The 24,975-nt window shown below is 44.3% G+C and overlaps 1 protein-coding gene across 3 annotated transcripts in view; it reads right to left on the reverse strand.

Moving 5' to 3' along the window:
• Positions 1-24,975, reverse strand: part of cadpsa (Ca2+-dependent activator protein for secretion a) — a 348,666-nt gene that overhangs the window by 175,575 nt on the left and 148,116 nt on the right. For all 3 annotated transcript variants that reach the window (XM_076883644.1, XM_004572172.5, XM_076883645.1), the window contains exons 10-11: positions 9,721-9,829; positions 8,738-8,950 (exon numbers count right to left, since the gene is read on the reverse strand). In XM_076883644.1, the coding sequence (XP_076739759.1) occupies positions 8,738-8,950; positions 9,721-9,829 (322 nt within the window). The remainder of the gene's footprint in view (positions 1-8,737; positions 8,951-9,720; positions 9,830-24,975) is intronic.

Below are 24,975 nucleotides of genomic sequence, written 5' to 3' on the forward strand. Positions count from 1 at the left end.
TCACAGCAGATGGCCCCGCCCCTCCCTGAGCCTGGTTCTGCTGGAGGTTTCTACCTGTTAAAAGGGAGTTTTTCCTTCCCACTTTCGCCAAAGTGCTGCTCATAGGGGGTCATATGATTGTTGGGTTTTTCTCTGCATGTATTATTGTACGATCTAATGTACAATATAAAGCACCTTGAAGCAACTGTTGTTGTGATTTGGCGCTATATAAATAAAATTGAATTTAAAATTGAAGTGAATATTCACCGTGGCAACCCCTTTTGGAAATAAACAAGCTGCCAAAAGAAAACAATTCACAAGTACACAAGATGGGTGGCTTTGAGGCCATTTACAGTGGGGCAAAAAAGTATTTAGTCAGCCACCGATTGTGCAAGTTCCCCCACTTAAAATGATGACAGAGGTCAGTAATTTGCACCAGAGGTACACTTCAACTGTGAGAGACAGAATGTGAAAAAAAAATCCATGAATTCACATGGTAGGATTTGTAAAGAATTTATTCGTAAATTAGGGTGGAAAATAAGTATTTGGTCACCTCAAACAAGGAAAATCTCTGGCTCTCACAGACCTGTAACGTCTTCTGTAAGAAGCTTTTCTGTCCCCCACTCGTTACCTGTATGAATGGCACCTGTTTGAACTCATCATCTGTATAAAAGACACCTGTCCACAGCCTCAAACAGTCAGACTCCAAACTCCGCCATGGCCAAGACCAAAGAGCTTTCGAAGGACACCAGGAAAAGTATTGTAGACCTGCACCAGACTGGGAAGAGTGAATCTACAACAGGCAAGCAGCTTGGTGTGAAAAAATCAACTTCGGGAGCAATCATCAGAAAATGGAAGACATACAAGACCACTGATAATCTCCCACGATCTGGGGCTCCACGCAAGATCTCATCCCGTGGGGTCAAAATGATCATGAGAACGGTGAGCAAAGATCCCAGAACCACACGGGGGGACCTGGTGAATGACCTGCAGAGAGCTGGGACCAAAGTAACAAAGGTCACCATCAGTAACACACTACAACGGCAGGGAATCAAATCCCGCAGTGCCAGACGTGTTCCGCTGCTGAAGCCAGTGCATGTCCAGGCCCGTCTGAAGTTTGCCAGAGAGCACATGGATGATACAGCAGAGGATTGGGAGAATGTCATGTGGTCAGATGAAACCAAAGTAGAACTTTTTGGTATAAACTCAACTCGTCGTGTTTGGAGGAAGAAGAATACTGAGTTGCATCCCAAGAACACCATACCTACTGTGAAGCATGGGGGTGGAAACATCATGCTATGGGGCTGTTTTTCTGCCAAGGGGACAGGACGACTGATCCGTGTTAAGGACAGAATGAATGGGGCCATGTATCGTGAGATTTTGAGCCAAAACCTCCTTCCATCAGTGAGAACTTTGAAGATGAAACGAGGCTGGGTCTTCCAACATGACAATGATCCAAAACACACCGCCCGGGCAACAAAGGAGTGGCTCCGTAAGAAGCATTTGAAAGTCCTGGAGTGGCCTAGCCAGTCTCCAGACCTCAACCCCATAGAAAATCTGTGGCGGGAGTTGAAAGTCCGTGTTGCTCGGCGACAGCCCCAAAACATCACTGCTCTCGAGAAGATCTGCATGGAGGAATGGGCCAAAATACCAGCTACTGTGTGTGCAAACCTGGTAAAGACCTATAGTAAACGTTTGACCTCTGTTATTGCCAACAAAGGTTATGTTACAAAGTATTGAGTTGTATTTTTGTTATTGACCAAATACTTATTTTCCACCCTGATTTACGAATAAATTCTTTACAAATCCTACCATGTGGATTCATGGATTTTTTTTTTCACATTCTGTCTCTTACAGTTGAAGTGTACCTCTGGTGCAAATTACTGACCTCTGTCATCATTTTAGGTGGGGGAACTTGCACAATCGGTGGCTGACTAAATACTTTTTTGCCCCACTGTATGTATTACTGGTGCAGGATCTGAATCCTGAAATATTTCTGACAACAAGCATATTCAACTCAATTCAGTTTAATAATAGATAGAAAACCCCAGCAATCAGACCACCCTGTATGAGCAATCACTTAATGAACATGGGAAGGAAAAACTCCCTTTTTCCCTTGTTCCCTTTGTTTCCCCAGTTGTGTCCCTTTCTTTGTCCTGTCCCACTGTGCCCTGTAGTTTGTCTCGTTTTCCCGAGTCAGTCATGTCTCCATGTTTGTTTCCCTCTTTGTCTATGTCAAGCTGGTGTGTCATAGTCTCTGTCTGCTTTTCCTGTTTATTGTAATAGTCTCTTGTCCTCTGAATTGTGTTCAGTTTTGGTTTCCATTATGTGATTAAGTGTATTCAGCTCAGCTGTTTCTCTCCGGGTGTCTTCACTTTGCCCTGTTCCTTTTTGTGTATTTAAACCCTTTGTTTGTTTGTATTCCTGTATTCCTCTGTGTTTCCTTTCCGTTCCCTTCACTTCCCTTGCTTGCTCTGCTCCGGTTCCAGCTTTGGTACTCTGTTATCTTCTGCAAGTAATCAGCAATAAAGTTAAAATCATTTCATGTCTCAACTTGTCCCGATTCCTGCATATTGGGTCCAAAACCTGACAGCAGCACAGCATTACACGACAATAGAGATGAATCCATTGCCAAATAGTCCATAAGAGGATTATTCATAACCTTCACTATTACGTCCATACTGTGATGAATACTGAAACCTGATTGAAACTCCTCAAATAAACCATTAATCAGCAGATTATCTGTCAGCTGTTTTATAATAACTCTTTCAAGATTTTTTAAATAAAATGAAGGTTGGACATTGGCCCATAATTAGCTCAGACAACCGGGTCAAGTGATGGATGTGGAGACAGAATTATTTATGAATAGTGAGACTTCTTTCATTCTTCATTTAATGGGGTCTAATATACATGCTGACAGTTCAGAGGAAGTAATTATTAAACTTAACACGTTTTTTCAATATTCTGTTGAAGGGCAGTGAATGTTTATAGATATTAGGCATTGCCGCATCTTTTTCTGTGTTATTTGTCAAGACTAATAAAGACAGTAAATTATAATTAATTCTAAAGCTAATGTAAACATAAACAAAATCATTGTTTAGTTATAGGCAATAAAAAGAAATATGGGTTTAATGTGGGCCAGAACAATCTCAAATGGCATTCCAGGATTTGAAGTTATTGACAAATGCTGAGATGTCAAGGTTAGGCTTTTGTAATGATACTAAGCAAGTTCTTTTTGTCATCTGCTGCACCCTTTAAATACATCCTTCATTTGCCTGTCATGTTTTCAAGCATTCATATTTGCATTTCAAACAGCTTAGCTAATATCACCAATGAACAACTTTGTTACAAGCTGTTTTCTCCAGTTTCCCAGTAGGTACAAGAAAAGTTGCTGGATCTAAAAAAAAAAAAAAAAAAAAAAACCAAACAAACCAGTGTTGTGATTGTGACTATGTCATAACTTGACTCTTCTGGATGGAGAAACATATTCAAATGTGAATGCAAGTGAGGAGAATGAAAGATTATTCTGCAAGGAAGGACTTCTCAGCAAATGATCTTTCACAAACCGGAGATTAAATACTAGCATGTAATTTTCTTATTTGTGTTTTTGCACCAGTACACCCGATCTTGGTTTTCTCCACCTAATTCCACTGGGGGGTGACAAGATGTTATATTATTCATTACTCCGTTCCAGGTGTGAACTGGCAAATAGCTATTTGGTAACATTGACTGATTGCTACCCAGTTTAATTGTGCAGTAACCACACTGTATTATTCATAGTTTGGCACTTATACCTTGGTAATTACCAGCTGCTGGGACTCAGTGGGAATCCAGTGGTTGTGTCAGAAACAACTTGCTCAGTAAATTTACTTACACTTCATTAGGTGTATTGGTCTCAAACCAATTTTTTAAAAATGGTAATTGTTTTATGCTATATTGAAATCTTGCTGAAGAATTATTTTTGTGTCTGATTAAATGTTCCATAACAGGGTTTTTGTTTAAAGTTTCTTACTAACCACAGATTATAATTTTGTCTGTGAGGACAAACACAAATACGTTGCTGATGAAAATTTTATTTGACTTTAGTGCAATTCTACCTAAACTTTGAATGCAGAGTGTTCTTCAAATTCCTCTCAACACTACGTAGACCTTTCACAGAATGATTGTGTAACAGTGAAATTGTAGATTCTTATTGTTCATTTAAAATGAAATTGAAATTAAGTTAAAATTCCACAAATAATGGCTCTTTGTAGCACTTGTAAAATCATGTTGACAATTTTAAAATCCACATTCACAGATTTGTAAATGTTTCCATAACAAACTTGGAAACAAAAACGCAAAGGAAAAAGAACTTGTTTTTTACTAGGCAGTAAAGAAGGTGAAGAGGAGGAGTGATGGAGAATAGGATAAAGGAAACGTTAACGTCAGATTGGTATTTACTATTTGGAAAGCTTCAGTGCTGACAGCCAGCTGAGATTACTTCTATTCGATGAGTAATTCACAAACCCTACCAACAGTATTTTTATGTCTTTATCACACTATTGAGATTTGTGTATCTTAGAAAATTTAAATGCGGCGTAACTGCTTCTGCTTACTGACAGCTAATATGTGTACATGCAGAAGAGAAGACCCCTTTTTTTTTACCATGTATGAAAACGACACCATACATTTGTATGATAGTCAAACTAAGGGGAACTGCAGTGATCGTGAAACGGGTTAGACAAGAAACTTGCCACTATATTGCATGTACCTTATTGGAGGTGATAGACCCCTCTAAAATATGACTTCCATAATATTGATATTTAATAATTTAATAGGATTGTGAAAATTTGTAAAAATAAAAGTACAGGAATCAATGTTTGTGGATCTTTATATATAGAACTGTAAAGTCTACATGGAGCTGAGGGGACAGGGATCAGCCTACCCTCTGCCTCTCCTGCTTCAGGGTTTAAATTCAGTGGACAACATGATTGTAATTCTTAGAATAAAGCACCGAATGAACATGCTGTGATATATGTGAGCTTGTGTATAAGTTAATACACAAAGGCTCGTGTGAAATACAGTGGTGGGATAATACCCACTCATCCTAGCAGACTACAGTGTCTTTGATTATTTGACATGACATGGACGGCTGAAAGTTGTAGTGATAAGTTTTTCATTACAGGCATGAACATCGTGGTAAGTTTGACATTTAATTATTTCTTTGAACTGTTCTTTTTCCTGAGTGGAATGATTGTATACCATAAATATGTAATTACTTTAAAATAAGAAGTAAGTGAACAAGTTTGAATTCAATTTGAAGTTTCTCTAGTTCAGAGGGTCAAAATCCTATAGAACGGCTTAAACATATCGACAAACACCCCACTAATATTTGATTATGTGTCCCATACCAAGTTGTGCCTCAACCAGATGCTTTTGGTAGCCATCAATCAGCTTCTGGCATAATTGTGGCTGGATATCTGACCAGACTTCTTGGCTGGTCAAATATCGAATCCCCTCATCTGGGACTCTCCTCAGCTCTTTCTGGGACAGTGGCGCGGCTGCCCCTCTGTTGGTCTTCCTTGGTCTCTTGTGTTCTGGGGGCCTCTGGATGTCTGGAGTTTTGATCTCCTCCATACCTGCTTCATGCCCTGGAGGACGGGGCAGTGGCCCCCCCACACCCTCTAGCACAGGGGTGCCCAATCCCAGTCCTCGAGAGCTACTATCCTGCAGCTTTTAGATGCATCCCTACTCCAACACAGCTGAATCAAATGGTTTGACCTCTTCAGCATGCCATCATGATTGGCAAAGGCCTGATAACAAGCCATTCATTTCATTCAGGTGTGTGGGAACAAGGATGCATCTAAAAGCTGCAGGACGGTAGCTCTCGAGGACCGGGATTGGGCACCCCTGCTCTAGCAGATCATTACATGAAGGAACCTTTTAAAAAAACAAGCGCGTCCATGCTCACAGGTGTACACACGGGTGCTCACACACACAAACTACACCCTTTTTGGCTCCTACCTCAAAGCACACTGTGTTCTGTTGATCTTATGTGCTGCACAATAATATTTAATATCTAGTATTTACTGTTACATTCCCATAGATCATCATGATGTTGTTTATTGTATTGCTCTTTTTTTCTTTCTTCTGCTTGTTTTCTCTTTTTTCTTTCCCAACAGGTGATCCAGGTGATTGATAGATGGATTTTTTGTCTGCTTATTTTGTTGTTTTTTGTTTTTTGCCCTTTATCCCCGTCCCTCTTCCCCGCTGTTTTTCTTTTCTTTCCCTCTTTCTTTCTCCCCTTTCTTTCCCCCAGTCAAATCTGTCCCGTATTTAACAAGTAAAAATAAAATAAAATAAACAATAAAAGGTGAATCGAATAGACCATTACGGCAAGGCTGGGATGGTTTATTTGGTAAAGTAAATCCATTAGGCCTCTTTCTTCGCCTTTAGACAATAATTCTGATGCAAAAGAGCCAAACGGGACAGGCAAAAAAATAAAAAAATAAAAAAAAATATCAAATACTGATAGAATTCATTTAAATTGGTTGATCGGGCTTTTAAGAATAGTCCACTAATTTTTATGGTTGAGTTCGGGACTCATAAGGTTCAGAACCTTAATGTAAGCCTGCTTTATCCATTCCAGAACCTGTTTGTTTTTTTTTCGGGGGGGGATCATTGTCCTGTTGGAACACCCAGCTGTTTCCAAGGTTCAACTTTCTAGCTGCTGATCTAAGGTGAGGTTAGAGACCTCCTTCTTCATCTTCGTTATTCTGTCTGCCATTTACTTTGTGCAATGTACCAGTAACACTGGCAGAAAAACTGCCTCAGAGCATATTACCATTAACATTGCACCAAAAATCGCACCTTTACTCCTCGTCATTGTGCCCAAATAGGTCAATCTTCATCTTTTCTGATCATAACGCTTTTCTCCGTTTGAGCAGCTGGAGCTTGATTCTTCCTTGGTGTGGCACCATCTCAGTCCATAGCCACATAAAACTTACTTCCCTGTGGACAGTGAAGCTGGTGTTCAAGCAGTTTCAAATCAGTGACAAGCCTCGATGGTTCCTGGACATCCTAACCGATTTTCTCATTCTGAGGGCAACAGTTTTGTTTGGGGTCTTATTCCAGAACTTAGCATAGTGCATAAGTAACTTTTGTACACTTATTTGAAATACTTCATTGTCCACAGTAGAGACTTGAACCCATGAGACTAAGATTAAGAGTCGGTTGCTCTTCCAACTAAGCCAACCATTCAAACAGTTCAAGCAAATCATTTTAAACCCCAAATTACCATGACACTTGTGCTTATTATGAGTGTATGTCAACTTCTGGGCACAACTGTGACTGCGTATAATTCTGAAACTTTGACATGCATTTTATTTCCTGTTGATTAGGTAACTCGTTTATAGGTTGTTTGGTATAATGATAACTGTTGAATATTTCACAGTCAGTTTGAATGGCACACTGCTTAGATCTTCATAAAGTGCATTTTAGTTGCTGGGAATAAACTACCAGATTTCTAGAGACATTTCTTTATGTTAGCCACTCGTCACATAACAACTGAATGTTATAATACTAAAACAGGTCAATGTCACCAGTGTGAGTCTGACTGGATTCAGTAAATTGTATCGAAATGGAAATCTGTAGAAAACTCGTAAGTAGTACAAACATAAACACATGATAATGGATGTGTTTACGCATGTTTTCTCAACTCATACAAAAATGTACTCACTGCTTCTGCTACCATGTCTTTAGCACAGACTCTGCATGAATTAATTAATTTATGCTTTCATTTGCGCCCCCTCCAATCTGACATGGCCCCAGCTGTACTAACTAATTTGCATAACGTTAAAAAACACAATTATCTTTTACAGTCAACATCTTTGTTTCTTCTGTTATTGCTTGTTTCTAGGCAACCAGGATCTGAGGAGAACACAAAATGATGCAGTGTACTACAACATCTGTCTATGTTTTTATGGCTATGCCAGAGGATATTTGCACAGTATCCAAATGTTGTCCACATTAGGAGGGTTTTTTTGTACTGTAATGAAAAGGCTACTAATACAATTCCTGTTAAGAACTAGACACACTTTTATCTCCATTAAAACCAAACAATAAAAAACATACAAAACCTGGTCTGTTGTGCAACATTCTTGTAGCCTGATCCATCCACTGCCTCAAGATAATAAACGTGAACACAAAAGTAGAGGCAAATCATCTGATTTCAGCCTGCAGAAACGTGATAAGAAGACTGCGTTCTAAAAGCAGCAAGAGTGATCAGCAACAAAAATGAGAAGGAGACAGAAAAGGGAAAAAGCACTTACCACTTAATCCAGCTAAAAGTAGGGTCAGGGTTTTAAAGGATGAGAAGAGAAGGAAAAAGGAACAGAGAAACATAAAGACACACAGCAAAGCCACCAACACTTTTACAAAGAGCCAAGCAACATGCAGCTAAACAGTACCCAAATGGACTAAAGGTAATAATTTTGTTGTTTAGGAAGCATAATGCTGTGAGGACAAAGACAGAACAAGACATGATGCAGCTAAGACCAAAAACCCCACAAAATAAAATCTGTTTCTCATCTCATCTCTCTCTCTCTCTCTCTCTCTCTTTGAATTTGAGTGATTAAAAAAAGAAACTTGACAGAGCCAGTATCAGTGCCAGAAAATCAAATCATGAAAAAAAAAAAAAGTGGACCGTGAAATCCTGTTTTTGACCAAGAATTTGTTAAAAACTTAAAGGCAAATACAAATATGAGAGCTGAAAACTTACAGAACTGAGATATAGGTGCATCGAGCTGTGGTGTTGTGCCTCCCCTTGCGTTGAGTTTCTGGACCTGGGTCGGAGGGACGGGCTTGTGGGACTGACCAGTGGCCCGGTACATTGCCTGCACCCATAGGATACGGTCTTGCTCGTCATCACTGGCAAAGATCACAGTATCACCCTCTTTTACTGCATTGAAAAATGTTCTGCCACCGTCGAGACCTGAAAAATAAACAAGGGAAGAACACTTGGTGTGGAAACCAGTTAACATTATAAGAAGATTACAAATATTTACCAGTAGCCCAATTAACCTAAACCCACTAACTGCATGTCTTTGGACTGTAGGGGGAGTACCTGGAGAGAAACTACATGCAAACACAGAAAGGCCACAGACAGATCCTGGATTTAAACCCAGGACTTTTTGTTAATCACCTCAATATCATGCTGCCCCAGATATTACTGTCATAATTTTAATTACTATTATTATTTTTTTCACAGATATGGGATAGACAAAGTATCTTTTTTCACTTCTGTTTTCTCCCTTTCTCTTCCCAACATAAACCAAAAGCAACAATTAGTTGGGTTGGTCTGACCTCTGTTCAGAATGAAGCTAGGTGGAGCAACACTATCTTCAATGTCATGCTGCTCTGTTGTATCTTAATTGCCCCTTAGGGATAAATAAAGTCTTTCTGATTCTGATTCTGAACACTTGGAATTATGTGAATTCTATTTGTTTTATGTGCAAATAAAACCATGATTTTCCTTTCATATCCACGGATAAATCCATCAATATTTCTGAGACTTATCTTTGGCTCCACAGACCTAAGTGAACACTGTTGGAGTTTTCAGTCATGCAGAGTTTGGATCTAATCAGGCAACGTGACCTTGGGACTATGGGTATGTCAGCCAATTTGGAAGTCAAACTGTGAAATTAGTCCTTGGACATTGCATGTTATCATCCACTGTGCCGCTGTGTGTGTTTGCAACGTTACCTGGCTGGGGGTCAGTATAGTCCACCGTGTAGCCCTCCAGCTGAAGGAGTTCTACAGGCTCGGCCTTCTTCTCTCTGTAGCTGCACATGGCAAAGGTGTACTGACTTACCTACACCAGTCACAATGAGAGGAAATATTCAGTTATCAGAACATGCTAAGAGTTGAACACAGGAAATCCAAATCCTCCTCAAGTGTCAATTAATGTACAGTAGACTCCTGTCAACAAAGGAATATTTCTTCACATGACCACATAACATATAATGAGTGGTGGAGACTGGCCAATATAAAGGTCTGGAATTTTCCTTTTAGATGGTTTTATTCCCACTGTATATACAGATACAGCCACTTAAAATGGCTGTCTCATCCCTGACGGTGAATGGTGGATGCTTAACGGATTCCCGACCAATTACCCACCGGTTGTTGGGCAGCCGTAATGATATCCCCTGCCTGTCACGTGGATGATGCAACCACGAGTGGTAGTGCCCCTGAGCAGCATTTAGAAATGTGGTAGAAAAGCGGTAATGTCTTGCGGCTCCACTAGGGTGAGCAATGTGAAGGCGCATTCATTTACAGGGTGTGAATTAGGCTACTTTTGGTGATAGTACATTAAGTAAAACTAAAAATTTGGCATGATGTTAAAAATACAGAAATTGTTACGACTAAGCTGTTAATAAGAGATTAACATAAATGTGGACATTAGCGCAATCCGGTTGTTCAGTGATGACGTGACGAATCCTACTTCCGGGCCTAAAGTAGTCTGCGTTTAATATGGCTTTTGTGTTGTTAACATGTGTAATGTTTTGTATTTTCTTCTATTTGATCTCAAAAAGCTCCTAAAACAGTCAGTGATCACTGTTGACCTCCCTCGGCTTTTATTACCGCTAATCATTTATTTAAGCTCAGTTTTTAAAACCTTAGGATGTAACTACAGCCCAGCCCATGCAGCAGTATATGAATGACTAACCTCGTATTGTGGATGGACTATCTCAGTTGTTCTCCTGGCTGAAGTTTGGTCCATCATGCCATGCAATTACATTTGTTCCTGACCACCGAGAACACTCACGTTAACTTTTATCGAGTGGAAAAAAAGTTAGCTTGTTTATATTATGCTAACATAGCTGTGTCGCTAGCGGTCACGTAGCAAATCATTATATAGCAGCTAGCCCAACTTCAGTAACCCTACAAACGTCACTGCTGTTTAGTTTTCTGTCTTCATTTATGCTGGAAGTGATAACAGAGCTGTACGTTTTAATTTGTTTCCAAAACCCCGCAGTCAGGACATGCTATATTGTATTTAGATAGAAGCTAGCGAGCTAACTCCCTGCTAACTTCTAACTCCGTTAAATGTCATAAATTCCATTTTCATGGATGCCTGGATGTTAAACTCAATTGTTACACCTGGTAGAGCAGAACGCTGATCATTTTATTAAAGATGAAAGACTTTAGACAGTTTTTCAACTCTCAGTAATGCCATAGTGATCGTTTGATATATGGACTTGCAGCGGAGTTTAGGCCCAGACACGGCTAGTGACGTCAGACTGAACAATCGGATAGCTATTTAAGACACAAACTCCTACCCTTGTGTGTGCGTGCCCTTGTCATTTCACCTTGTTAAAGGTGGGTGGGTGGATAAAACCATCCGTGACGCTCTGAGATCCCGCACCGCTGCCTACAACACGGGACTCACGACGGGGGACATGGACCCGTACAAAGCTGCATCATATAACGCGCGGAGGGCGGTGAAAGAGGCGAAGCAGCGCTACGGGAGGAAACTAGAGTCACAACTCCAACAGAGTGACTCTAGGAGCCTGTGGCGGGGACTAAGGACAATAACGGACTATAAAGCACCAACAACCAGTATGACGAACGCGGCCGTGACTCTGGCAGACGAGCTGAACACTTTCTATGCTCGCTTCGAGGCTGCAGCTAAGGACTCCAACGATGCTAGTGCGAGCGGCGCTAACGGCTGCAGACAGGAAGATACTGCCAGCACCGGAAACGTGCTCGTCATCTCCGAGCATGAAGTAAGGAGAGCCTTCAAGAGAGTGAACACCAGGAAAGCAGCAGGACCAGACGGCATCCCAGGTCGTATCCTCAGAGACTGCGCATACCAGCTAGCTCCTGTGTTCACTGAGATATCCAACATCTCTTTATCTCAGTCGGTGATCCCCACATGCTTCAAAGAGTCCATCATTGTTCCTGTCCCGAAGAAACCCCACCCTGCTTCTCTCAATGACTACCGCCCTGTAGCCCTCACCTCAGTAGTGATGAAGTGCTTTGAACGCCTGGTCAGAGACTTCATCATTTCTTCACTACCAGACACACTAGACCCACTACAGTTCGCTTACCGTCCAAATCGTTCCACAGACGATGCCATCTCTCATCTCCTCCACACATCACTCACTCACTTGGACACTAGAAGGGGGAATTATGTTAAAATGCTCTTCATAGACTACAGCTCTGCATTTAACACCATAATTCCCTCCACACTCACCACCAAGCTGGAGCATCTGGGACTCAGCTCATCTATGTGTCAGTGGATCTCCAACTTCCTAACTGGCAGACCACAGGCAGTAAGGATGGGCGGACATGTCTCAGCCTCCACCACTCTCAGCACTCGAGCCCCCCAGGGGTGTGTTCTGAGCCCCCTGCTGTACTCTCTGTACACATATGACTGTGTGGCCACTACCAGCTCCACCACCATCATCAAGTTTGCTGACGACACCGTCGTGGTGGGCCTGATCTCTGATAACAACGAGACGGCCTACCTGAAGGAGATTAGGAATCTGGAGAACTGGTGCCAGAGGAACAACCTCCTTCTAAACGTCAGTAAGACAAAGGAGCTGATAGTGGACTTCAGCACTAAGCAGGAGAGGAACTACCAGACCCCCGTCATCAACGAGTGCCCAGTGGAGAGAGTGGACAGCTTCAAATACCTTGGAGTTCACATCACGCAGGACCTGTCATGGTCCTGTCACATCAACACCGTGGTGAAAAAGGCCCGTCAGCGTCTCTACCACCTCAGACGCTTGAGAGACTTCCAACTGCCCTCCAAGGTGCTCAGGAACTTTTACTCCTGCACCATAGAGAGCATCCTGACGGGAAACATCTTAACCTGGTTCGGGAACAGCACCATGCAGGACAGACGAGCTCTACAGAGGGTTGTGCGGTCAGCTGAGCGCACCATCCGCTCCGAGCTCACTGACCTGCACTCAATCTACAGCAGGCGGTGCTGGACCAAGGCCAGGAAGATCGTGAAGGACCTCAGCCATCCCAACAACAGACTGTTCTCTCTGCTGAGGTCAGGAAAGCGATTCCGCTCCCTGAAGACCAACACAGAGAGACTGAGGAGGAGCTTCTTCCCGCAGGCGATACGGTCTCTCAATCACACCACCACACAGCACTGACCCACACATACAGTTCTTACACACACACTGGACTTTCTGGACATTGTTTTCACTTCATCACTTAAATCACTTTAAGCATATTTGCACTGCACAAGACATAATGTGGATTGCACAACACTGGTCACTATATTCTTCATTTCCAGTTAATACTTGTACAGCTGCTGTTATTGTGTATATATTTATTTATTTATATTTCTTCATACATTCTTATATAGTTCTATACTGTGTATTTTGTTGTACAGTTATTTTATTTTCAACTTTAATTTATATATTTTTTCTTATTCTCTCCCAGTTAAATTTACCCTTCATTCTAATTTGTGTTGTACAGTTATTTCATTTTTAACCTTAATTTATATTTTATTCCTTCCTAGTTAAATTTACCCTTTTTAATTTTTCATATTTATTTCCTATCTTATTCATAGCCTTTTCCTTTTTTGTTTTCTTTAGGTCACGAGCAGTTGTCCAAGCATTTCACTACATATCGTACTGTGTATGACTGTGTACGTGACAAATAAAAATTTGAATTTGAATTTGAAATGTTATGTGATCCATTTCTACCTCATGTAGCTAAAATGAGTATTACTAGCATCATTATTATTTTTTTACTGTGTTATACTAATGTTATAGTATGCATTTACACCAAGAAATGGATAGTGCATTAGTAAGACTATTAAAAAAGTAAAATGGGCTGTTTGTTTAACCTAACACATTTGTGCTGTAATATGTAGTGTAATATGACACTGACTAGACAGTGTAATGCTAATAGTGCTTTACACTTTGCAGTCAATAAAAGGCCAGTGCTAACCCATAAATCAGTGTATGAGTCTGGTTAAAGATAGTGGCTGTGGTTTTGTCATTGTTTCCTGTGCTGCAAACACGAACTGTAGTGACACCCTGTTGCTTGCTGTAGCTGGCCTGCTGTTATTGTAGCTGCCAGTCATACCAACTTGTCGTCACAAATCACCATGCCTGGCCAACAGACCATTGTCACCACTCCTCCTGTTGCAAGTGGCAGCTCTGACTCTATCTGAAGGTTCATTCTGAGCACGCGCACGTGTGTGTGTGTGTGTGTGTGTGTGTGTGTGTGTGTGTGTGTGTGTGTGTGTGTGTGTGTGTGTGTGTGTGTGTGTGTGTGTGTGTGAGAGACAAATGACAAATGCCCACTACTGATGAGCACTGATGAGACCTGAGGCCAAATAAAGAATGGAGGGAACAGCAGCTCCAGCAGCTCCCTGGCCTCCAGGACACCACAACAACTAATCAGAATCTAAAGTACAGACAAGACACCACCCTTCTTTTCCATCCCAAAATGTTCTCTCACTCTCTCTCTCTGTGATAGGTTGATAGGATACATACACTGCTAAAAAATAATAATAAAGGAACAGAGCCATAGCAGTTCCTTAACCAAAGACTACATCAGCAGGACCCATATCTGCTCGTTTGCCGTTGAACAAAGGCAAACAGGATGAGCACTTTGTTCTGGAAAGGGCTTGGCTGTTTGTGTGTGTGTGCTATGACATGAATGCCATGAATGTTGTTAAAATTATTAAATCTTCATCAGGGACAGACAAATGTTTCTGATTAATCTGTGGACTTCAGGATTGTGGCAGCAGAGTTGGCTAGAGTCGTACCAGACTCCAAGTGACATTTCTTCATAGATCAAGAAAGCATGAAAAATGTGTCAGGTATATTAGGATAATCAGCTGCATAAATGGAGAGCAAAACAGGAGATAATTTCCTATGCTATTTTGGCATCCCACATTTCCATCTCTTTACCTAGAAGTTGCCATGCAGAAGTATTCTCCCTAGAGAAGATCAAGATCAAGTCTCTGGAGAAGAGACATGTTGGTCTCTGGAGGAGGCCAGATTAACTCCTTCATGAGTCATGAAGAACACTGACTATCTCATACTGAACTGAAAAGCCATTTTTTGGATGTGTTTCTAGAGGTATAGGTAATGTAAGGCAGCACCTTCTGTCAGCTTAATTACATCCAATCTCCTGTCAAGCATCTACAGCAGTGACATGAGTGCCACTATTGTTGCTAAAATTCTTAAATCTACGAGGTCAGTTCCTTGATCATTAATATGCAAATTGTCGTGACCATTAATCAACATCTACTGATTAACAACCACTGATCAAAGCATTTCAGTCATTATGCAAATGTTCTGTTTATAAGGTTGGGGAAACCTGCAGTCAGCTGAGACTGAAGAAGTCATTTGGTTGATTGACGAAACCTTTCTCCCACTGAAAACATCCAGATGAACAGGATCAACCTTTTGAGATTTACTTACCTGGATGATTGAGACTGCACCAAGACATTTAGATGGTAGGTGGTTCGATCCATGGCTGCTCCCGTTTACAAGTCAAATCTCCTTGGGCAAGATACTAACTCCCAGCTGATCTTTGATGCATCCATCAGTGTGAATGTCTCTGAATGGGTGAATGGGGATGTTGTATAAAGTATCAAGCAGATTGAAGGCATTACTGCACAGAACACTCAGCTTCTACATATGTCTTCTGTCCAAGCTGTGCAGGTCAGTATTTTTTTAGTAAAGATCTAGCTCTGTCACGGACCCGGTTCCAGGGACTCGGGGTCCGTGAGCAGTGTGGACTATAATTATTATTATTATTATTATTTGAGGGTTGTGCCTTCTGCACTGCTGCTGTCCTGTGTTCCTTGTTTGTGTACTGGCAGGTGTGTATGGGTGTGTGCGTGTGTGTGAGGGTGCGGTCGTGACAGGCACTTTCAGGGCTGGTGGGTGTGGCCCTGCCAGCTGACCGGTCACACCCAAGAATCTCCACACACACCTGGTGCTGATCAAGCCTCGTCAGAGGAGCTACCAAACAGTGTGGCTGAGAGCTCCTTGATGCTGGATCGTTGAGTGACTTCCTGTCAGTCTTAGTAATATGTGCAAGGTTAGTGCCAGTTTGCTAAATACTCATGGCTGCCTTTGTATGCGTGTTTCCCCAGGAGGATTTGTGAAAATCAGGAAGCATACGGACGGTACACAGGGAACGGAGACTGAGCATGGAGCACGGGAGTAGGGAGTAGGGGGTCCTCATTCCTCTCATCCCCACGGTCTGCCACACCTACCACGACAAGCTTCTTCTCTGCCTTCTCGATCTAGGGTGATCTTGGCTCAAGAGTTGGGAGTTCGCCTTGTAATCGGAAGGTTGCCGGTTCGAGCCCCGGCTCGGACAGTCTTGGTCGTTGTGTCCTTGGGCAAGACACTTCGCCTACTGCCAGAAGGGCCGATGGCGCGATATGGCAGCCTCGCTTCTGTCAGTCTGCCCCAGGGCAGCTGTGGCTACAACTGTAGCCTCCACCAGTGGATGACTGGGTGTGTAAAGCGCTTTGGGGTCCCTAGGGGGGACTAGTACAAGCCCTATACAAATACAGGCCGTTTACCATTCTCATCATCCCTGTCTCTATGCTCTATAGACAGGCCTTTTTATGCTCTATAAGAACCTTCTAAACTCTACAATTTTCCAGACTTGAACATGACGCCATGGAGTGAGATATCACTGACTCAGACAGCAGAAATTATCCAGATTTTTCTTTATGGCAAAAAAAAAAAGACAAGAAAGAGTTGTTGACCGACCACTGATCATGTTATCAAGGTTTGAAAAAAGGCTTGGGTCATTTTCACCAGAGGTTTTGGATTAAACCATTGCACAACCTTGCCTCACCTGAGATCACCTGATGCAAGATTTGACTGGGGAAGGGATCTCAAAACTGCATTGTAGTTGGCAGACACTTGGTGTCATAAGCCCCCCTGTTCCAAGATGGTCACTCATAGTGGACATAGATAGCCTCTTTTCACTGCTCTTGCAAACCATCTGTCTCCCTTTTCAAAATATGAACATTACATGCAATTACGTGTGCAAAAATTACAAAATGTACAGTTGCAAATTGAGGTAGTCCAAGGTTATAAATTCCTGTCACGTGTTTATGAGTCTAACAGTAGTGGGGAAGAAGGATGTCTTTAGTCTACAAGTCCTAGATTTCACACTTTGTACCTTTGTTGAAATGGTAGAAGTGTGAACTGACAGTAATGCGAGAGGGTAGAGTCTTTGGGGAGGTAACTATCCTGTGGACTCATGTGCATGACAGCAGATGTTCTATTGAGAGTGTAGTGGACTCCCTTTGATCTTTTCATCAGTTTTTACCACTCTCTGCAAGCATTTGCAGTCCATATCATTTGCTTTGCCGTACTACATGGTGACGTAGCTGGTCAAGATGCTCAACCATTGAGCTGTATACGTTGTTGAGGATCTGGGTGACATGCTAACCTACCTCAGCCTCTTTAGAAAATATAGCTAGTGTGGAGCCCTTTTAACCAGCTGTGTGGTGAGATACTCACTATGTAGAATCCCAGCTATTTAAAGCAGACCACCCTGTTGACTTCAAGCTCATGAATGCATGGTGGAGTCTCCTTTCCTTCATCATGTCCACTATCTCCTTCGTCTAGTCCGCGTCCGCGGTGAGGGTGAGGTTGTTGTCCTCACACTTTCAAATCAGTTTGACTCATATACCTCCAAGTCACGACAACAGTTGCCTCAAGGTGCTTTATATTGTAGAATAAGCAACCTAAAATAACATAAAAAAGCAGAAACAACCTATATAACCCCGCTAGGTACAGTGGGAAAGAAAAACCCCCTTTTAACAGGAAGACTGCTCCAGCAGAACCAAGGTCAGGGACAGTCTGCCATCTGCCCGTCCCTGGTTAGGGTGAGGGGATTAAAGCAAGAAAAATGCATACTGTGGAAGGGAGGCAGGGATTAACAATAAATAATGATTAAATATAATATAGCTTATAAAGAACTAGTGAGTGAAAAAGGTGAGTGAAAGAAACACTCAGTGCATCATGGGAAGCCTAGACCTATTGCAGAATAACAAAGGGGGGGGGTTCAAGGTCACCTGGTCCAGCCCTAACTATATGCTTTAGCAAAAAGGAAAGTTTGAAGCCTAATTTTAAAAGTAGAGATAGTGTCCGTCTCCTGAATCCAAACTGGAAGCTGGTTCCACAGAAGAGGAGCCTGAAAACTCCCATTCTACTTAAAATATGGAACAGGGAACAGTAACCAATATAGCGTTCCCAGGCCAGCCGAGAGATATAATCTCTCCAGCGTGTCCTGGGTCTGCCCCGGGGCCTCCTCCCGGTGGGACATGCCTGGAACACCTCACCCAGGAGGCGCCCAGGGGGCATCCTTGTCAGATGCCCGAACCACCTCAGCTGGCTCCTTTCGATGTGGAGCAGCAGCGGCTCTACTCTGAGCCCCTCCCGGATGGCCGAACTTCTCACCCTATCTGTAAGGGAGAGGCCAGCCACCCTTCGGAGGAAGCTCATTTCTGCCGCTTGTATCCGCGATCTCGTTCTTTCGGTCACTACCCACAGCTCGTGGCCATAGGTGAGGGTAGGGACGTAGATCGACCGGTAAATTGAGAGCTTCGCTTTTACACTCAGCTCCCTCTTCACCACGACGGACCGGTGCAGCGTCCGCATTACTGCAGCTGCAGCCCCAATCCGTCTGTCGATCTCCGGCTCCCTTCTCCCATCACTCGCAAACAAGACCCCGAGATACTTGAACTCCTCCACTTGGGGCAGGAACTCATCCCCGACCCGGAGTGGGCACTCCACCCTTTTCCAGCTGAGAACCATGGCCTCAGATTTGGAGGTGCTGATCCTCATTCCCGCTGCTTCACACTCGGCTGCGAACCGTTCCAGTGCGAGCTGGAGGCCCCCACCCGATGAAGCCAACAGAACCACATCATCCACAAAAATCAGAGATGAGATTCTGAGGCCATCTTTTTGGGTCAGCTGGCTTTTTAGTTAGTTAGTTATAACTTAGTCTAGCAGTCCAGCCTAAAAGTAATAAATACATAAACTAGTTTTTCAGTGCCAATTTGAGATGGGATTGTGGTGTGAATGGTCCAGAGAGTGTTGTTTTGAGCCATTTTATGTACCTCACCTGCACATGCCGTGTAGGTGAGCCCGCACAGCACCGCCGACCACGACTCACCACATACCCCCATTGCCTGATTGAGGCTGGGAAGCCGTCCGGCCAAACCTACTCTCCTTAACTGGCTTCCAACCCAGCGATAGGGCCGTGTCCCTTCCAGAGGCCGGCCACGCCTCCAGCGGTGGCAGCAACGCTGGTCTGGAGACCGCCTGGTCGTGTCGGCTCGCCAGGTGGCCAAGTCGACATGACCCTGCAGGCACAGTCATGAGCTCCTGCTCACAGGCGGCTGGGCCGGCATCCGTCGGTCCAGATCAGGTCGTGCCCTGGGACCCAGATCGAGCAGGCTCCCCTTGCACGGGGACCTCCACCTCCCCACACAGTTCCTCTACTGCTACCAGCTGGAGCGACTCCTCCACCGCTCCCTGCTGGAGCGGACCCTCGTGGACTTCCTCCATCCCCGGCTGGTGCGGCTCCTCCACCGCTCGCGGCAGGAACACTCTTTCACCCAGCTGTTCCCCCTCCTCTCGCAGGCGCGGACCCCCACGCGCCTCGTCCACCACCTCCAGCTGCCGAGGTGCCCCACATGGTTCCTCCACCGCCAGGTTCCACCTGTGGGGTTGGCGGCAGAGGTGTTGACTACGCCTGGAGCAATGTCGCCAGCTCCGTGATTCAGCCCAGGTGGCACTCAGCCTGGTCCCGCAGCTCTTCCCACCGGCGGCGCACCTCTGCCGCCTGCTCCCTCTGGGTGGCCGCTATTTCGGCCAGCATCTGGGTTTCGCCACCACTGTGGTGTGAATGAGACACGGCAGGTCCAGAGAGTGTTGTTTTGAGCCTTTTTTTTACCGCGACTGCAGCTCACAAGCTGCCAGCCGCACATGCAACACACCACAATACCGAACAACCCCTGCTTCCCCGTGTGTTTGACATGGTGGGCACCGCCGACTATGCGTCGCCACAGGGATGTTTCTAATTGTAGAGATATTGGGCAAATGGAAGAAAGCAGTCCATATCGTGGTCAAAAACGAGTAACTGAAAATGCATGCTTCTAATGATACTGCCAAACAACGCAGGAAGAAGAAAATTTAAATAAACACAGGAAACAGTGCACAGGGTCAAGCTGGTCATGAAGCAGGGCTTTCGAGCAGTTCTGATGACCAGTCGGCCCACGCCAGGGCTGCAGTTCATGAGGTCAGTTGGTTGGCCCACAGCAGGGTCTAAGTAGTTCAGGGAGTTGGATGAGTGGCCAGCGGAAAAGGCTAAGAATCTCTGCTGCCTGGCTGGGAGGCCCCTAGTGAGGCGAAGAAACTTTGGGGGCCGGCTGGGTGGCCAATGCCAGAGATGAACCAGCTCAGGTGGCATGGCAGGAAGCTGCAGACAATGGCAGTCAGACAGCCCAGCAGGAGGCCATAAATAACAGCAGACCCCCTCCAGGTCCTTGGAAAAAGGTACTGTGGACCCTCAGTTTGCTCAGGCTCTGACAGGGAAAAAATCCATGGTCTCAGTTCAGGTGGGGGAGGCCCCAGGTGGAACAACAGTCTCTGGGGAGGCTTGGGTCCAGGGGTTACAGAAACTGAGTTGAACAGAGGGCCTTTTTGCATAGGCTAAAAACAAACATGCTTGAAGGTTGTCTGAGATGCAACGAATACCGTCCTCTCATCAGAAAGCTTAGAAACAGAAAAATAATTTATTGAACTGGATCAGACATCTGACACTTAATGTGGGCATTGAGAAGCTTGTGAACACAAAATGGTGTCTTTATTAACAGTTTCAGAAACAGAAAAACCATTATAAATAAAAACTCAGCAATCCCTCCAATGTCTTTCAAGAAACAAGGCTAAGCCTTTGAAATCAGGGGCTCTGTCCCTAAATCATAACATGACGTAAATCACAGTTGTGGGAACAGAATGCTCCGATGAAAATCTGCTGCCTTAGAAACAGCCGCTTAACTTAACTTTATTGTCAACCACTGAAGTCCCTTTATTTGTGAGTTCAGCCGGTAAAATCAGTGTTTTTAAAACTTCAGGTCCAGACACTGACCACACAGTATTGTGATTTCTTTGTAGAAAGGTGAATGTACTGAGGTTCAAGCATAACACAGCAGGAAACAATATTTTTACTCAGTGTAGGAGCAACTTCAGAAAACCCATTTTCATCGGATGTGGGCCAGGACACCACATCAGCCGACATGGGCAAATGCAAAATGCAATTTTCCAAATGCAAACACATGTTATATATAAACAATCTATGCTATATCAGATTTAGATACTTTATTGTCATTGTCATTTCCACAACAAGAAATTAAGTGCATCTTCTACAGCACAAAAGAATAGAGCAATAAAAATGAAACAACTCAATAATAAGTAAGTAAAGGACCACAATAAACCACAGTCACAAACTCATAATTGTGCATAGTGTACAATCTTCTGTTAATTTCTTTCAAAAAAAATGAACCTTAGTGCATTTGTATTTTTTATACTACTGGGAAATTATCATTTCAACTGTTCTGCCAAAACAATGTCAGACTCTGTAGTTTTCTCTCCTACCCAATTGGACCAGGATTGACATGTTTAGCCACATGTTACATCCCTTGGCTAGTTTAAGGGATAAAAAGGACTAACATAAAGTTAAATAGTGAAAGAGGAGTCCAAATGGCATTTCAAATGTTTACTTTCTGCTAGTTTAAAACTCTGTTAGGCTTAGACTGACATTTAACTTCAAGGAGAGCTAAGGCCTATACAGCAAACAAGGTTCAAGGTTCAAGGTTCTTTATTTGTCACATGCATAGTTATACGAGTATAACACACAGTGAAATGTAACCTGACGCGCTCCTCGACATGTGCAAAAATTGGGGGGGGGGGGGGGGGGGGTAGAGGAAGAACACATATATATATATATATATAGAACACGAGAAGCTGGAGAAATACCAAGGGCTCAGAGAAGAGCTCGAGAGGATGTGGAGGGTGAAGGTAATGGTGGTCCCCGTGGTAATCGGAGTGACTCCCAAGCTAGGCGAGTGGCTCCAGCAGATCCCGGGAATAACATCGGAGATCTCTGTCCAGAAGAGCGCAGTCCTGGGAACAGCTAAGATACTGCGCAGGACCCTCAAGCTCCCAGGCCTCTGGTAGAGGACCCGAGCTTGAAGGATAAACCGCCCGCAGGGGTGTGCTGGGTGTTTTTTTTTATATATATGTAGTATATACATTGGGTGAATGTGCAGTAGTAGCAGCCAGCAGGTGAATTCTGTACATTAATATGAATAGACATCTGACTATTTTACAGGATAGACAATATAAACATATTTAAAATTAAAGGAATTTGAAATGTACATTGTTCCTTGGTTTAGTGTCTGGAAGAGTCCTGTCTCAGTCAATTATAGATGATGTGAGAGGGCGGGTGTGTGTGTTTAGGGCCCGGATGGCTTGGGGATAGAAGCTCCTCTTGAGTCTCTCTGTCCTTGCCCGGAAGATGCGGAACCTTCTACCAGATTGCAGAAGTTGGAACAGTTTGTTGCCAGGATGGGACGGGTCCTTCAGTATCTGCGCTGCTCTAGTCCGGCATCTCCTGGTGTAGGTGTCCTGAAGCGGGGGAGAGCAATCCTGCAGCAGCGTTCTGCTGTACGGATCACTCTCTGGAGAGCTTTTTGGTCCTTCACACAGCTGTTCCCAAACCACGATGTCATGTTCTGTGTGAGGATGCTCTCCACAGCGCCTCTATAGAAAATCCTGAGGATCTTTGGAGAGACCCTGAACTTCCTCAGTTGTCGTAGGTGATACAGGCGCTGCCTAGCCTTTTTGGTCTGGACCTGAATGTGGGCAGACCTGTGGGCAGGTCTGAGGAGATGTGGACACCAAGATACTTGAAGGACTGCACCCTGTCCACTGGAGCTCCATTGATGATAATGGGCTTGTAGTCTCTGTGCTGACTCCTTCTGAAGTCCACCACCAGCTCCTTGGTCTTGCCGACGTTCAGCTGGAGGTGGTTGTCCTGGCACCAAGATGCCAGATTCTTCACTTCATCCATGTAGGCCGTCTCATCGTTGTTGGAGATGGCACCCAACACCACTGTGTCGTCAGCAAACTTCACAATGGTGTTGGAGCCATGGGTGGCCACACAGTCTGAAGTGTAGAGGGAGTAGAGCAGTGGCGAGAGGACACATCCCTGAGGTGCTCCTGTGTTGATGGTGATACTGTTAGAGATGCATCTACCCACCCTCACCACCTGAGTTCTGCCAGTGAGGAAGTCCAACACCCATGCACACAGACGGCTGTTAAGTCCCAGATCCCTGAGCTTTGTGAACAGTCTGCAGGGCACTATTGTGTTAAACGCTGAACTGTAATCAACAAACAGCATTCGCACATAGTTACCCTGTTTCTTCTCCACATGGCTGAGAGTGGTGTGTAGGACGTGGGCGATGGCATCCCCTGTGGATCTGTTGGATCTGTAGGCGAACTGCAGCGGATCTGTGGTGTCTGGGATGGAGGAGGAGATGATGTTCTTCAGCAGCCTCTCAAACACCTTCATTACTACCGAGGTCAGTGCAACTGGCCGGTAATCGTTCAGGGATGAGGGTTTGCTGTTCTTGGGCACAGGGATGATGGTGGATCTTTTGAAGCATGTGGGGACCACAGACTTCGCCAGGGACTCGTTGAAGATGTAAGTGAACACACCTGCTAGCTGGTCAGCACAGCAGCGCAGCAGATGGCCGGTGATGCCGTCTGGCCCCGCCGCTTTCCTTGTGTTCACTCTCCTCAATGCTGCTCGGACGTCATGCTCCGTGATGCTGGTCACCGGTCTCTCGCTGATGACGTCACTGTCCTCGGTAGTCAGGCGGTAGATAGCATTAGCCGCCTGGCTAACCTCGAAACGGGCGTAGAGCTGATTCAGCTCGCTGGTGAATGCAGAGTCGGCGTTGATCGGCGCAGTGTCCCTGGCTTTGTAGTCCGTAATGGTGCGTAGTCCGTGCCACATACTCCGTGTGTTGCCCTGGTGGAAGCGGGACTCCACACGTTCCCAGTACCTGCATTTGGCATCTCTCACCGCGCGCCGCACGCCGTATGAGGCCGCTTTGTAGGCGCTCATATCGCCAGTGGCGAGACCCGTGTTGTAGGAGGCGGTCCTGGCGTTCACTGCAGAGCGGATCGATCTGTCCATCCACGGTTTCTGGTTTGGGAATGTGGTGACTCTCGCAGTGGGGATAATCTCCTCCGCTAGCATATTGACGAAGCATACTACTACTTCCATAAACCGTTGATGTTGACTGCGCATGCTCTGAACATGTCCCAGTCGACGTCGTTGAGTGAGTCCTGTAGCGTAGCTCCTGATTGGGCAGATCACCGTTTTACCTCCCTCGTGGTCCACGTAGAATCTCTGGCGGCCAAGAAGGGTCGGGTTTAAAAGTGTCCAAGATTAGATGTGCAACCTTGGCACCGATGTTTACAAGTGATCCGCTGTCACATACTATAAGACTAGAGGATTTTGGGATGTAAACCAGAGCAAAAAATAAGTAAAAAACAAGAAAAGTGGATAGTCGGAGCAGAGCGGTCAGGAAGGCGTCTGGACGTGGCCGCGCCATCTTGTCACAAAACACAAAACATCCCTAAAAGGAAATAATAACTCCAAGGAAAACAAAGTGTACAGCCAACAACAATAACCTATCTAACTAGCACATGAAGAGGAAAAAATGAGGAATAACAAAAAAAGGCAGCTCTCCCCTTACAAACACAGTCTAAACAAAGTCACATGAGGTTGAAATATAAGTCAAAGGCATTTAAGCCTGCACAACGCAGTGAGTACGGCAATCAAAGTAGCCAGAAGGCCCAGAAATAGAGCTCTACAGACATTATATAGGGCTTTGCTGATTAATAATTGACTTGATTAAGGCAG

This window comes from Maylandia zebra, linkage group LG5 (assembly GCF_041146795.1).
Source record: "Maylandia zebra isolate NMK-2024a linkage group LG5, Mzebra_GT3a, whole genome shotgun sequence".
In the NCBI taxonomy this organism is placed as follows: Eukaryota; Metazoa; Chordata; class Actinopteri; order Cichliformes; family Cichlidae; genus Maylandia; species Maylandia zebra.